The sequence below is a fragment of the Clytia hemisphaerica genome, unplaced genomic scaffold (assembly GCF_902728285.1).
Source record: "Clytia hemisphaerica strain Z4C2 unplaced genomic scaffold, Clytia hemisphaerica genome assembly, whole genome shotgun sequence".
NCBI lineage: Eukaryota > Metazoa > Cnidaria > Hydrozoa > Leptothecata > Clytiidae > Clytia > Clytia hemisphaerica.
Window position 1 is genome coordinate 23,510 of NW_027103599.1, and position 14,009 is coordinate 37,518.

At 35.8% G+C, this 14,009-nt stretch overlaps 3 protein-coding genes across 4 annotated transcripts in view; 2 read left to right on the forward strand and 1 right to left on the reverse strand.

Moving 5' to 3' along the window:
* LOC136802001 (uncharacterized) overlaps positions 1-14,009 on the forward strand; it is a 253,117-nt gene that overhangs the window by 23,401 nt on the left and 215,707 nt on the right. The gene's annotated exons all lie outside the window — the stretch shown is intronic.
* Positions 1-14,009, forward strand: part of LOC136801982 (RNA-binding region-containing protein 3-like) — a 33,225-nt gene that overhangs the window by 17,129 nt on the left and 2,087 nt on the right. Inside the window, exon 1 of one of the 2 annotated variants that reach the window (XM_067058677.1) lies at positions 6,318-6,361. The exons of the other annotated variant lie outside the window; for it this stretch is intronic. The gene's annotated coding sequence lies outside the window, so the exon portion shown is untranslated. Of the gene's footprint in view, positions 1-6,317; positions 6,362-14,009 lie in introns of those variants that run through there. 2 annotated transcript variants of the gene reach the window in all.
* LOC136801981 (tetratricopeptide repeat protein 23-like) lies at positions 3,987-6,158 on the reverse strand. Its single transcript, XM_067058675.1, has one exon. It carries the CDS (start codon positions 6,133-6,135, stop codon positions 4,777-4,779), a length of 1,359 nt encoding a protein of 452 aa, XP_066914776.1. The 5' UTR covers positions 6,136-6,158; the 3' UTR covers positions 3,987-4,776.

Consider the following 14,009-nt stretch of genomic DNA (forward strand, 5'->3'; position numbering starts at 1 on the left):
TTATTGTCTCCGTAAACACCGGCGCTTCTTTTGCCAACGAATCTATTGCAAGGAGGACCATAGCAGCCCCTGTTACGACAAGCTTCTCTACAAATTGATCTCAAATCGACGATCCCTTGAGCAAAAGTGCTTCTGTTCCAAATAGTTTCCATTCGCCGTTTGCCGATTCCACTTTCTTTGCCGCTATTTACAAGTCTTTTTACTTCCTGACCGTATCCAAAGACGTTGCAAGGTGGTCCAAAGCAATTGTTATTTGCACACTTTTGTCGACATAGTTTCCTAATCGATATTCCTTGGGACATACCTACAAATGTCCTTTTAATTTCTCTCTCAGTCTCCCGTCCATAACCAAACATATCGCAAGGGGGACCTAAGCAATTTTCGCTTCTACATGCTTGTCGGCAAACAGACCTTAATCTACCCTGAGGTAGGGCTCCCCTTTTGATAGATCTCCTCTCCTCGCGGCCATAAACGAACGCATCACACGGTGGTCCATAACAATCATTGCTTAGACAAAAACTTTGACAGATTGATCTGAGACTTCCCTGTGGTAAAGCTCCTCGCTTTGTTATTGATTGCAGACGGACCAAGTCGGTGTGTTGCTTCATATCTTCAAGTATTCCGTCATATTGTTTCTTTAACAGCTGAAAGAGGTATGAAGATTGTGATTCTAGCTGTTCAATAAGTGTTAAGAGAGTTGTTTTATTTTTATGCTCCCTACTATCGATACTACGTTGCGACCCATACCATCATCCTACACGCATCTCCGACTTAAATTTACTCAAAGCATTTACAATCAGTTCCAAAATACTTGGCACAAAAAGGAAATTTCCCATGAAATTTTATAACCACAAACGATTTGTAAGTGCTCCATATTAGGTTGCAAAGGTAGAGTTTTAACTCTGCAAAAAGTACAAAAATGGTCCGGTAGGGCTTTAAATATAGCCTAGAAACCAATAAATCCCTCCCAGATCGAAATATTCGATGAAATTAAGTTGACGGCCCGAAATTAACATTCTCGCACGAACTTCAATTTTCGAGAAATGGTAAAATAGCCTGTTTCATGGGAAATTTCCTTTTTGTGCCAAGTATTTTGGAACTGATTGTAGATCGGAGATGCGTTTAGGATGAGGAGCAGGTGACTTTATTGAATAATAATCTTCTAAAAAACCCACAAAAATGCAAAAATAATAACTCGGAGAAACTATCTATTTTAGTACTCGTGATGCAAGGATTATCTTCTGCTACGATGCGGAAACCACTCCAAAAGTATTTAGTCTAATCATACTAGTTTGGTTTCCACATGAAGGCAAGAATAAAATTTTTAGAATCTGATTTCCACTCTTTGGGAGGAGTATGGGAGTATTTAAGTAGCATACCTTCCCGTAACGAAAACTTCTCCTTGATTCGACTGGGTAAATTAAAACCAAGACAAACGATACCAAAAGATGCAACTCCATAACGAACTTTTGAAATTTTAAATTTTTCTAAGACTTCTTTTGTAAATTATTTAAAATTTTCACTTTTCCAATTTGAGATTTTTTTTATAGTGAGCGTTGAGTGTTCAATGAACTAGTACGGATTTTAAGGTTTTACATTACTTTTTATATCCAAAGTTCAAAAGAAGTCTTCCTTTCAGTTTCGTATTGACTTCATCAAATTTTCAAGAAGGTTCATTTAGATTTCCCGATTTCCATAGAGTATTATTTTTAAAAGTTTATTTAAAATTTCAACAAAAAAGGGACGTTTTGTTTCCCTTTTTAGGCCAGCCTTGTGTGTGTACTTATCAATTTATATATTTATGTTACGTCACGCTTTTTTTCTTAAACATTATTTGAAGTTCTAGTTTGAGTAAACGATTTAATTTATTATTTGAAGTTCATAAACAATTCTTTTACCAGGTGCCCCCTTTTTCAACGGATATCTATCATTTCCTTGTTGCCTCCTTGGAAACTGGGACCCTGTAGTGTTCTGCGAAACAAGGATAAGATTTGAATTTGTTGAATAATCAAAATTTTCTACAGTACGGATGTTTTTAAAACGGCAGCTGTATTCCTCATGTATTGGTCTTTAGAACTTTTTAAGTTGCCGTTTACTAGTTATAGATTTGACCATTTTTGATCTAAAGGCTAGAGGGCATATGTAAGCCACCTTACAAAATTTAGTCATTATTTTCCCGATTTTCCCGTTTCGATGGGGGTCGTGTTCCCACCTCTTTAAATGACGTCATATTACTACTAATATGTTTTAAATTTTTATTACAATGAAAAACTTGCCATGCACGCTTGATTTTCAAAATTGAAAGTATTCAAGCAATTCAAAGCAATTCAATGTATCGGTGGTGAGGCTTTTTCATAAGAACTTAATTTCAAATTACAATCTCAATTCCTTTTTAATTCGAACCATCTGGTCACGGGTTTTAAGTAAGGTTTGGCGGTCTTCTGCAGTGAAAACATGCATTTCTTTTATCTCCTATACTCTTTTAGTTTGATACTTTAAGGTAATGTACATTTCTGCACTAAGATTCCTTTGCCACTTTTCTAGCGGAAAAAGACCAGGAGTTCGGGTCGCTGAAAAATAAACCTCGGAAAGTTAGGCATTTTCGTGAGTAAACAAGATTTTACGTACCTTTAGAAACAAACCCTTCCCAATTTCATGCCAGTTATCCCAAGAAAATAGCGTAAAGATTCCGGAAAAGTGACAAGAATCTTAGTGCGGAAACGGGAATCTTATACAAAACGACGGTGACAATAGTAATTATACATACCTTATCGGCCAAAACTTAGTCGGCCCTAAATGACTGACTAAATTTTGGCTTGGTGGCCTAAATTAGGGCCGACTAAAAATTTGGGCCAACTAAAATTAAGGCCGACTAAGTTTTGACCGAGAAGGTATACTAGGCTATCGGTTTTTGTGGCAAATTGGACTGAACTTTAATATAACGTTCCGAGAAGTCCGCATATCAGTTTAAAAAAGGACAAAGATCTTTAACACAATGCTTTTACCGTGTTTTAACTCTTCATTTAACATCACAGGAAGATAAAATGATAGAAACACGCCTTTAATGAATAATTGATGATCGGAATTTGATGATAACAAACACTCTGCTTTTTTTGGTTTTGAATTTTAGAGTTGATTAAATTCAGAAGGTTTAATATCCTGTCTAAGTGATTTACCAGAAACATTCATCTTTTTTAAGTAACAGTTGAAAAATATCGCCTGTGATCAAAACGTTAACCCGCCTGTTCGTTTTAAAGCTGAAAAGTTATAAAGTACTCTTAGGTTCCAAATAAACGGCCCCCCCCGCTTGTTAATTTTTCGAAAATTTTCCAACCCCCCGGACCTTATGAGGACCCCCCGTTTATTAATCTCTAAGAAAATTTTCAGCTGTCAAAGTGAAGGCCCCTTATTTTGCTCTAAATAGCCTGATTATAGCCTATTTTTACCTTATTTTTGGGTTTCAAAAGTACAATTTCCAGCCCCCCGGCAATTAGGTCCCCCCCCGTTTATCAAAATCTAGAAAATTTTCCAACCCCCCCCCCCGGTTTATTCGAACCCCCCCCCCCCCCGTTTATTTGGAACCTAAGAGTAATGATTTCAAGTTTTTTTCCCAAGAATTGTTTGCATTTTGATTGAGATTTTACGACTTTTAAAGATATTTACAAAAGTGTGAGAACATTAGAATTGAAATTCGTTGTCTAGAATAGGCAATTAGTTCAATAATGCAGGTTCTTAAGTTTCACATCTTTTTATAAGGAACATACAAAAATCTTTTAAGCCTAATAATGTTCTTATTTTTACAATTTTGTGAGTATTTTTTGTGCCATTTTCTATGAAATTCGAAGCCATTTAATCTTATAAAAGTTTCACAAAATAACTTAATTCTTTTTATCGAAATTTGTAAAGACGAACAAACAATGGATGAAAGAATTTTTTTCAGCCAAAAACCTTGGGCTAAAGGATCGAAAAGGTTGAAATACGAGATGCTTAAAATACTTTTACAGGTCTCGTTTTTATGTTTATATTTTTTGTAATCTTAAAAAAACTTTTAAAGAGTATTTAATTCTTCATTTACAAATATGTAATATTTAGGCATACAAACTTTCGCGAGCAGAAACTTTTGCGAGGTGAGAAACTGACGAAATCTATGACATTTACTTTCGCGAATTTTAGGAAAAAATGTTTTTCGCAAGCATAAACTTTCGCGAATCGTTGGATAAAAATTAGACTAGTAAACAACGTCGTTGTTTTTCGCTACAGCTTACGCTTGCAATCGGCTCACTACGTTTGCTGAATGCTATTTTTTCTTTCCAAACCAATCTCCCGCAGTAATTTGTATTTTCTATGTACTATTACCGCGTTCCTGTGTCCAAGGAAAGGCAGACGGCCGCCCAACGACATTAAAAAGGCATTAAATGATAAAAATATGCCGAACATTTGATAATTATTACGATTTCGCAATTTCGAGGTTTTATTAGCCTGTAGTATAGGCGTCACCCGCGTTTTTTCTACGCAATTATAGAAATGGAATGAAAAATCCCGGTTTCTGGTTGGTGAGGCTCGCTAAGTTTTATAGACTTCCAATTTTTTTGAGAATTTTTCACGAGCATAAACTTTCGCAAATTTCGCGAAAGTTTCTGCTCGTGAAAGTTTGTACACCTAAAGATAATTTTACGCAAAATTAGTATGAAATTAGTGTAACAAAACAAAAGTTATTAGTGTAAAAAGTTATTAGTGTATAAAGTGTAACAATAAGTTAAATTACATAAACAAAGATCATGCAAACCTAGGTCTCTCTTTCAAACGTTCCTCTGATGTCTTCAGCTTATCATCTTTGCAAGTCTTTCGAATGATCTCAATGATATGTTTTAATTTTTCTTTCTTCTTGAGACATTTTCTTTTCCCATCATAAATCTCAAAAGCCTTTGTAAAGTAAGACAGTGCATTTGGTAACCTTTTTTGTGCAAACAGTATACTTCCCATGAGATCATACAATTCTGCAGTTTGTAGAGAACAGTCCCCAAACCAATTCTCACATTTTTCAATAGCTCCATCTAAGAGTGATTTTGCATCAACCAGTTTATCCTGTTGCATCAGAATCTTACAATGTATTTGTAAAGTCGATATTTGCTTTTCATTAAGATCAAGAGTTTCATAGATTCCTAATGCTTCAGAGATATTTTTCTCGATTTTATCATAATCACTAATTTCTCTGAGTGATTCTACTTTACAAAGTAAAGTAAAAAGTTCTGCTGTCTCTTGGAAGTCATGTCCATTCTCATCAATAGAAATACTCAAAGCTTTTTGTGCTGAATCATTTGCAGCATCAAGATTTGCATACTTTTCATTAAGCAGCTCAATATTTACCATTTGTTTGTACAAGTTAATTGCAAGGTGTTTATAAGTGTCATCCATTTTATGGACATTTTCTAAAGCTTCCTCAATAAATTCAGTACTTTGTCCAAAATTTCCAAGCTTACTTGAGGTATCAGCCAAAGCTGATAGAATTGATACACGCAGAAGCTGAAATTTGATACTCCCAGACTGAGTTTTGTCAGAAACAAGTTTTGCTTTTAACAAACAGTTTTCTGAAGCTTTATCTCTTCCTAACTTTAAATTTGTTTTTCCAAGAATTAAGTACATGTTTTGAAGAAGACTTTCAAGCTCGAGATAAGGAACAGAACCTTTGTTTTTGTTCTGAACTGCTAGTAGAATGTCACGTGCCAAATTTGCATGTTTCAATGATTGCTGGTGGTACCATTTCCCTTTGGTGTATGCTTCTGCAAGTTGGATATGTGCTTCTGCTGTTCTCCAGTCATCATGTCCAAATATTATTTTACATAGTCCCAAACACTTAATTCTGTTTACTTTTAGTGACTCAAATTCAAGGTATGTGTCATCTTCCTTCCGCAAAGTTGCTAACAAAATTTCAGGACTTTGAATTGCAAATTCATCACCACCAACATCCTCTAAATTTGTACTTTCAAATAAATTATGAAGCTCTTTATCAGTTTCTGAAAAGTCTTTACTTTCATCTACATGATCATTTTCACTTTCATAAGATTCGCCATCAGATTCTTCAAAACTTTCTTCATCTTCTTCAAATTCTGACAAACTGTATTCTTCGTCCGCCATATTTGTTTTGATTTCGATTGTAAACAATCTTTTACCTGAATAAATAGAATGTTCTGATTTTATTTGTCACGCGCCACGAAATATCACAAAGAGAGATTCGATACTCAGAATGACCGCGCAAGCACATTTCAAGTATAGGAGTCACTTCAGGTAATTCCAACATGCGGAATTTTGGAAGATTTTCAACTGTTCGACAGCACTTTTACCCAGAAATCTTTATCTGACAGTAAGTTACTTATCCATGTATAGCGTATAGTAAATTTTCTACTCAGGCTTGATTTGTAGTGTGTAGGGCCAAGGAGAACCCTGGCAGCTTGATTTTTTTTCAGTTTATAGAGGTTAATTGTCATCACAGGGACGGGGATTTAAATATTTTTTTATTATATATTCAGGAAAAGGGCGCTAATCGAAAGCATCCCAGTCTGGAAAGGAGGGAAATGTTATGCAGGAGCTGCACCAACTTAACTGGGAAAAGTTGAAGGCAGCAGATCTCAAACCTCAAATCTATGCCGGAGATATCCGGCGCGCACAAGCCGCAATTTCCAGAGACTGGATGGGGAAAGTGTCTATAGTTGGCAACTATAGATTACTATTAGTTGCGAAAATTAGCCTCAAAGCCTCCTGCTACTCAACCAAATAGAAATAGAAATAGACAGTCCTGATTCAGTCACGACCCTCGACATGGCCCGAGAATTCTCGGGCCTCTTCAGGCCATGTTCGGGCCGAGAGGCCGAGAGACTCTATCAATTCTTTTGGCCCGAACATGACCTGAGTCATTCGGGCCATGTTCGGGCCATGTCAGAAGATTCCATATTTAAATTGATTCAGCATGCCCAGTCAAACAAAATAGTACAAAATAAGATTTGTCTGTTTTGTTTATATCGCTCAAAAAAACTTACGAGCTTCCCGTTGACACGCTTCAGTTTTAAAACCAGGACCAGTTTACTAGCAAATATTTCCACCCTAAGTATATTTATAACCATGTTTTCATACCAAATAAGACATTTAATATTTATATGAATTTACAACATTCATATATTTAATATAATTAAGAGAAACCAAGTTTTTCTCAAAGAAAATGTTAAAAAAATTCAGTCCTGAAATTACACGCCTGTTTAAATCATGTTTTTAAAAATTGGCCCGAGTGTGGCCCGTGCGTGGCCCGCGTGTGGCCCGAACACGGCCCGAATTCTCGGGCCAGCTCGGGCCAGCTCGGGCCATCCTCGGGCTTTAAGCAAATTCCAATAAAAGTTTTGGCCCGAGAATTCTCGGGCCATGTCGAGGGTCGTATTCAGTCAGGCACATCCTGGCAAATGAACGGGGTGAGCATTTGCATGGGGCTTTCGTCACCCACTGCAAATGAGATAGGACATCTCAGGCTAAAAGTGTAAAAATGAATAAAAATGAACTTCAAACTGAAAACGGGAAAAAAGGTAGAAAGCTGGGAACTTTATTTTTTTGTTAAAAGTTTCTTCAATCTTCAAAGAAAAAATTGACCCATGGAAAAAAAATTTCATCTATGCAGTGTTCCGTCTAATCTTGGTTCTCTGCCGAATCTTGGTCCCTTGCCGAATCTTGGTCGCGCTTGCCTAATGTTGGTCAGCAAACGCTTTACCAAGAGCGAGTCGAGTTCTAATTCAACCGCAAACGAATTATCGAGTACCATTGTGCCGATAACTTCGATGTACGGAGGATAGTACTCGAACTCTAAAATATCAATATAGGTAATTCAGTTCTTAAAGCTTTCCACGCCAAATAATTACTTGTGGTTCAGAAAAATAAAAAATACGCATGACGTAAAGGGTCATTTTGCCGCTACTTTTATAAAAAGAAAGTAATCCCGATCTCAAGCAATCTGATTGTGGCAACTTGTTGTGTCGAACAATCTTCAAGTATAAATAAGGGCGATCGATGTTAAATAAATTGTGGATTCGAGAAAAGATTATTCAATTACTTTTTTGTAAGAAACTGCCTAATTATGTGCAATAACTTAGGCTACGCAGGGACCGCAATTAATTCACAAGACCAACATTAGGCAAGAAAAAACGTTGCCGAATGATGTCCCTTAAGTCACAAGACCAACATTAGGCAAGGAAAATGTTGCCGAATGATGGAAATTAAGTTGCAAGACCAACATTAGGCAAGGAAAATGTTGCCGAATGATGTCCCTTAAGTCACAAGACCAACATTAGGCAAGAAAAAATGTTGCCGAATGATGTCCCTTAAGTCACAAGACCAACACTAGGCAAGAAAAAACGTTGCCGAATGATGTCCCTTAAGTCACAAGACCAACATTAGGCAAGGAAAATGTTGCCGAATGATGGAAATTAAGTCGCAAGACCAACATTAGGCAAGGAAAATGTTGCCGAATGATGTCCCTTAAGTCACAAGACCAACATTAGGCAAGGAAAATGTTGCCGAATGATGGAAATTAAGTCACAAGACCAACACTAGGCAAGGAAAAACGTTGCCGAATGATGTCCCTTAAGTCACAAGACCAACATTAGGCGAGGAAGACGTTGCCGAATGATGTCCCTTAATTCACAAGACCAACATTAGGCAAAGAAATGTTGCCTAATGATGTCCCTTAAGTCACAAGACCAACATTAGGCAAGAAAAACGTTGCCGAATGATGTCCCTTAATTCACAGGACCAACATTAGGCAAGAAAGACGTTGCCGAATGATGTCCCTTAATTAACAGGACCAACATTAGGCAAGAAAGACGTTGCCGAATGATGTCCCTTGAGTCACAAGACCAACATTAGGCAAGAAAGACGTTGCCGAATGATGTCCCTTAAGTCACAAAACTAATATTAGACTGTTGAACGTGCTAACCGCACTGGCTCAACTTCAGTATCTTTGAAATCATTTGTAGGTCAAATTGTAAAATTTATGGCTTAAGGAAAATTTTAGCATTCCTTAAATAGGTTTTAGCCTCGTTTAGGCTAAAAAACTCGTCCCCAGGCCTCAAAAATGATAATTTTCGAAAATGAAAAAAATTCGATTCGATATTTTTTTCGGACTTTTGAACTTTTCGATTTTCCACTTTCGATTTTGCCTAACGTTGGGCTACTCTGCCGAATCTTGGACCCGGGGTCTGGACCCGAGTTAGCGGCGACCAAGATTCGGCAAGTATCATAATTCGGCAGATCATGCAGTTCTTCAAAATGAAGCAAAATATTTCAAACCCGGTTCAATTGCGTGGGGTATTCAGCACTATTACATCACTTTTGTTTTCGACCCCTTGCATTTGCCACCAATCACAAGTGAAAAATACCCCGTTCATTTGCCAGGATGTGCCTGACTGTGATTTATACTAGCCTAGAAATCTAAGCTAGTTCGATTCAGTCACTTGAATAAATCTGATGGTTAAGTTGTGACTGAATAACTAGCTTAGGGACAGTAAACTCGGTAGCTTATCAACTGACAACAACGACAATTCAAATTTCGCGGTGAGGGATAACGTAAACTCACATAATTTGCATAATTATTCGTCGTTGACTTAATTCGTCTCATATCAAAAATATGAAATCACACACACAGAACACAATATCAAAACATTATTTAGAATTTTTTTATTTTGTCCTTTTTTCTATCTTCTGATTGGCTCTTATTGTAAGATTAGATAAACAAACTCTCCGTCTTACAGTTTATGCGCTCCTTTTGTAAAATATAAAATGAAATTCTATTGTAAAGTGTGCCGATGGAGAGTGAAGGAAAATTTGTTCATTTTTTTCAAAAAGTTATGTTTGTGTTTTATGGAAAAGTCAACAAGAGACAAATTCGTTTCTTGAGTGATAATTTTATGATTTGATATAAAAGTATTTTGTATGATTTTTACAAAGCTCATCATAAAAATAACCTTCAACAAAATAGATAAAAATTACTTTAGACTAGCAGGCTAAAATACCGTATACAAAACAATGTAATCAATCCCCCCCAAAAAAACATTTTCTTGAGTCTTGAATTCGTATAGCTGTCACTGAAAATAAGCACCGACAATTTTATGTTCTTCGAATATCAAAGATGTCATTGTCTGTAAAATCGAGCACAAAGTCTCAAATTCATAAAACAACAAGAAACCACAACCAGTCAAAAACCAAGAGCTGTCTATCATCTATCCATTCAGTGTGGCTCGAATCCTTCAGATCCTTGGTTAGAAAAAGCTATACCTGTTTACTTTTTTCTTGCCAGATTCAACAAGCCATCAACCAACAAAATTAATACTGACATCAAAAAGTTCACACGACCTTTCCACTAGACACTTCTAAATTATCTGCCATTATGAAGATGTTCCGAAATTAACCAATCGGGTTTACAATCGGAATTCCTCTGGGAGTTAGCGAGTCAGGAGATGTAAAGTTACGTAATAAGTAATACATAATTTTTCCAGGGGTGAAACGTATAAAAAAATTGAAACGGTTCGTTTTTTTCTTCATTATATATTTAAGTTTTCATTATTAAAATTCTAAAAATGCTAATTTGTAGACCATATAAGAAAATGGTTATATATTTCGCAAAATAAACACTTACAAAAGCTATTACTTACTATTTTTACCCCCGCTTTTTAAACAGCGTCTTCTGTGGGCGTGATATCAGGCGGAGACAAAACGCCCTCATCGTAAGATTCTCGGGTCGTCTTATTGTTTGTTCCTTTTGTCGAGTCTGTCGGTCCTATTGTTCATGCTAAATCCATACACGATGACGTCAATGTTTGGCGGCATACCTGAAAATAAAAACAAAAAGATTATTATTATTTTTGCATGAATTACGTTACCTTGTTATACGTCATTATAAAATTATAAAAAACGAAAGTGAGTGCGCAGGCCCTAATATTTTTTCTCTCGCGGTCTTCAGGGGAAAACGAAAGTGATCGATATTCTTCGAAGGAAGAACTTACCAAAAAAACCCCTAGATAAAAAGATGTATTTCGAGGTTGGGAATGGATCCTGCGAAGATGAAACAATTTTGACTAGGCGTTTTTTTGGCAAACCCAAAAACTCTAATTTTTTTCTTCCCTCAAGCTAAAAAGGTTACAGGTTTTGGGCAATCGAGGCAAAAATCAGCAAAAAGCTGGTGTTTTCCGTAAATCTGAGAATCGCGATAATATCCTCACTGCCATTACAGTATAATAAAATATCATGTCATGCAATCCAATCAGAATACAGAACTACAGCATAGGATCTGTACAAGTACTCTCTCTTATATATTGCCACATATGATAGTCAATGTTCAATCACAAATCTTTACTTTATTATTTGCCATTCTGGAAACAAGCAACTTTTGCTGTCTTTACGACGAATAGCATTCTTTTTTCTTCATCAGTTCAATTCTTCCCAAAAACAAGAGAAGCACTATCAGGTCGGGATCAGGTCTTGAAAACTTTTTCTGATACAGTATTCCAAATATATCTCTCGGCTCTCTCATGGTAATAGTCTCACATCATAATATAATCGAAGAAAGATCTTGCATTCAATGAGTCCCATCCTCTTCTACTCGTTTTCTAATAAAATAATTATAAACTTCTATCGCTCACGAAAACTCCCGATTTTTTACCACGTGAGCCACTCTGACCAATCAGAAGCTCACTGAATCCTGCGTTCATATTATGAACGCACCCTTTCCCTAAGCCAGTATTCCAAGGCAAACTTAAAATATAAAAAATCTTTAAAGCGCCGAAAAACGCTATATTGCCATAAGCCATGTGTCCTAGCCTTGTGAATACAGGCTTAGTTAACTAGGCTAAATTTATACCTGATTTATACCTTAAAGTGACAGTGTATAAGCTACTTTAGTAGGCGTACTTACTTTTGCGAGGTCGATAAATTACGAAATTTGCGACGTTTACTTTCGCGAATTTGAGGAAAAAATGTTTTTGCAAGCATAAATTTTCGCAAATTGGTTGGGTAAAAAGGAGAATTTTCGAATAAAAATTGCCTTAAAAGTGAAAAGAATTCCTTCAATCTGCTAAAGACGGTTGCTCTTTGACTTGCATTAAAGGATAATTTATCGACGGGTACAAAATGAATAAAACATAATGCATAATGGTATTGTGTAATTTACAGAACGATTTGTATTTTCTAAAACTCTCCTTTGTAGAGGCTAAAACCGCGAAAACCTCTTTAGAAGAGTTTCTTGTAAACATTCCAATCTGCCAATAAGAGGGATTTCCCGAGACATAATATTTACTTTTTTGAATTCAAACGAAAGAGAAAACATTCGAATCATAAAAACAAAGGATCTTCCGTCAGCATAAATAATAAGAAGATGCAACAGATCAGAAAGGTTTCCCCCTTCTTCTTTCTCAAAAAAAGGTAAACACATTTAAACGATTCGAAGTCTATTTTCTTTGATCTAGCTTCCGCAATAAGCTCTTTAATTTATATTTGCTGGATATTGGCTTATCTAACAAAAAGCATTCACATGTTTAATGCTTTGTAAGAGGGAAAACCCGTTGAAATTTATTAGAAATTGTTCAAAAAGATCTCCGAGAAAACCCAGAATAAAGATCTTGCTATTATAAAATTTACGTTCGTTTTCGCTTTCGAAAAGTAATATACGGAGGAGATATTTTCGTGTTTTTTCTACACTATACTATGAAAATCAAAATGGTGACAAGCATTTTCAGTGGATCATGGATTTTCTTCATCATCTAAAATTCAAATTTACAGCTTTCTACTTTCTACCCTTTGTTTTTTGGTAGAAAATGGTATATTTGTTTTGTTGAAAGTAACATCTTTCAAGTTCTCCTAGACTAGTAAACTAGTCGTTGAAAACAGACCTATTATACAAAAAATCAAGCTCCAAATAGAAGTTGCGTCTCTTTTCTGAATTTCAACGACTAGAAGCTACTTCCCTCAAAAAACGTTGTTTAATTTTACAACTTTTTTTAGGTTTTTGAGAATCCATCCAACTTTTTTGACTAAATGATATTTCATAGTAACATTGAACATGGGAACATATAAATAAATGAGCATTTATAAAAACGCAATAAACAGAAAGAAAAATAAATGCAATCCCGCACGGGTCAGACATACAGAAATCTGTACGTCTCTCCTTACGATTTTAGGTGAAGAAAAAAAGGCGTTGGAAGTAGCTTCTAGTCGGTTATTTTCCTTTTCTCTCACGCGCGCTGAATATTTAATTAATGTTTACATTATTTGATTGACAGTTTTATTATAAGGTTATAAGTAATAACCGACTAGTTTACTAGTCTAAAGTTCTCCTTATTATAGACTCTAAAATTGACATTTTCAAATAATTATTATGCATTATGCATTATGCAATACTGTATGCATTATGTTTTATGCATTATGTACCCGTAGGATAATATATGCTGATTTATTACAATTTCAAGGTTTTTAGATTTCCAATTTTTTAAAGAATTTTTCGCAATGTGTAAACTTTCAGTTAGGAACATTTGGCAAGTTCCTGTACGCGGTCACAATCTTTTAGTACTTTTTTTAGCCTAGACGATGTAGCAAACATAGTAAATATCAGCACATTTAATTGGCTGAAAATTTTTTTTGCGTCAGAAAAACTTTTTCAAACTTTCAGCAATGATTGACCAAACTGTTGCAATGAAAATTATCCAGCACATTTTTATCTTCTTAATCTTCAATGAAGCACCGAAAGTTTACTGAATTTAAGCACATAAGATATTCTTATAATTATTGATATTCACTGAAACACCGTTCGTTGTGCGCTGCGGTGGAGTGTATGACATAACTCGCGCAGTAACTAACTCGCCTTTTGTTGGAAGATCATATTGGGCGTTTTGGCGTTATCACCCTCTCGAAGCAGCGGGCGCCTCTGTCTTTCCGCAACGCTTTCCACTATTTTAGATGGCCATAACAATAGATCCAAAAGGGCG